General features: G+C 37.3%; 1 protein-coding gene across 1 annotated transcript; it reads right to left on the bottom strand.

Moving 5' to 3' along the window:
- Positions 1 to 509: 509 nt before the first annotated feature.
- Positions 510 to 1104, bottom strand: LOC141617239 (histone H4). Its single transcript, XM_074434425.1, has one exon. The coding sequence runs from the start codon at positions 1005 to 1007 to the stop codon at positions 696 to 698; it is 312 nt and encodes a 103-aa protein (XP_074290526.1). The 5' UTR covers positions 1008 to 1104; the 3' UTR covers positions 510 to 695.

Raw genomic sequence — 1104 nt, forward strand, 5'->3', positions numbered from 1 at the left:
GTATGATGTTGTACTCTATTTCACATGATTAATACGGATATATGACTAAGAAGGTAGTTCGTCAATGTCCAATCCAATAACTATTTGCCAAGATTAATTCCACTCTATCCAACATTTACCAAAAAAAACTGCACAAAAATTAACAAATACTCTCAACAATTATCTTTGATATTTGTTAAGTCTCGTCTATGTGGAACACATTCGATTCAACTCGATCAAAACTCAAAACAATTGACAAGTCCTCTTTGTAATTAATTATTCACAATAACAGCAATTACACCCAACAATTTGCCTTTGATATTGTTACTCCGAAATAGATTTAAGTAGCAGCCAAGCTTTGAAATACTCCGAATGTAAACTAATGTAATTCATCAACGTCAATTTCAATATAATTAATTAGCTAATCAAGTTCGTGTACAAATTGTCATCTATCAATCGATAATCGAAGAAATGTATGGAATAATCCAAGATATATTACGATCAAAACTAAAAAACCAGAACGCAATAAATTTCATAAGAAAGAGAGATTCTTATATTAATTCTGGAAACATGTTACTCCAATTACATCCATAGTTCAACACACCTAAAACAACAATTAAAATGAAACCTAATTGAAATACTCCTTAATTAAAACCAGATCTACAAACCTAAACATTCAACAATCCCAGCACAATTAAAACGAACAATCAGATCAATTAACCGCCGAAACCGTAGAGAGTTCTTCCTTGCCTCTTGAGAGCATACACAACATCCATGGCGGTAACAGTCTTCCTCCTGGCATGCTCGGTGTAGGTAACAGCATCACGAATGACATTCTCTAGAAAGATCTTGAGTACGCCACGTGTCTCCTCATAGATGAGACCACTGATACGCTTGACACCACCACGGCGAGCTAGACGGCGGATGGCTGGCTTGGTGATACCCTGGATGTTGTCGCGGAGGACTTTACGGTGTCGTTTCGCTCCTCCCTTTCCTAATCCCTTTCCTCCCTTTCCTCGGCCTGACATTTTTGTTGAAGTTGGTTTTTTGTAGAGAGAGAAAGGGGTTTGAAGAAGTTGTTGAGAGAGAAAATGGGAATGAGTGGGATGAGGTGGGAGATGTGTG

Source organism: Silene latifolia, chromosome 1 (genome assembly GCF_048544455.1).
Source record: "Silene latifolia isolate original U9 population chromosome 1, ASM4854445v1, whole genome shotgun sequence".
Classification (NCBI taxonomy): Eukaryota; Viridiplantae; Streptophyta; class Magnoliopsida; order Caryophyllales; family Caryophyllaceae; genus Silene; species Silene latifolia.

What these genes read in the sequence shown, in the direction of transcription:
- LOC141617239 (XM_074434425.1), bottom strand. Translation starts at nt 1,007, where the DNA reads ATGTCAGGCCGAGGAAAGGGAGGAAAGGGATTAGGAAAGGGAGGAGCG.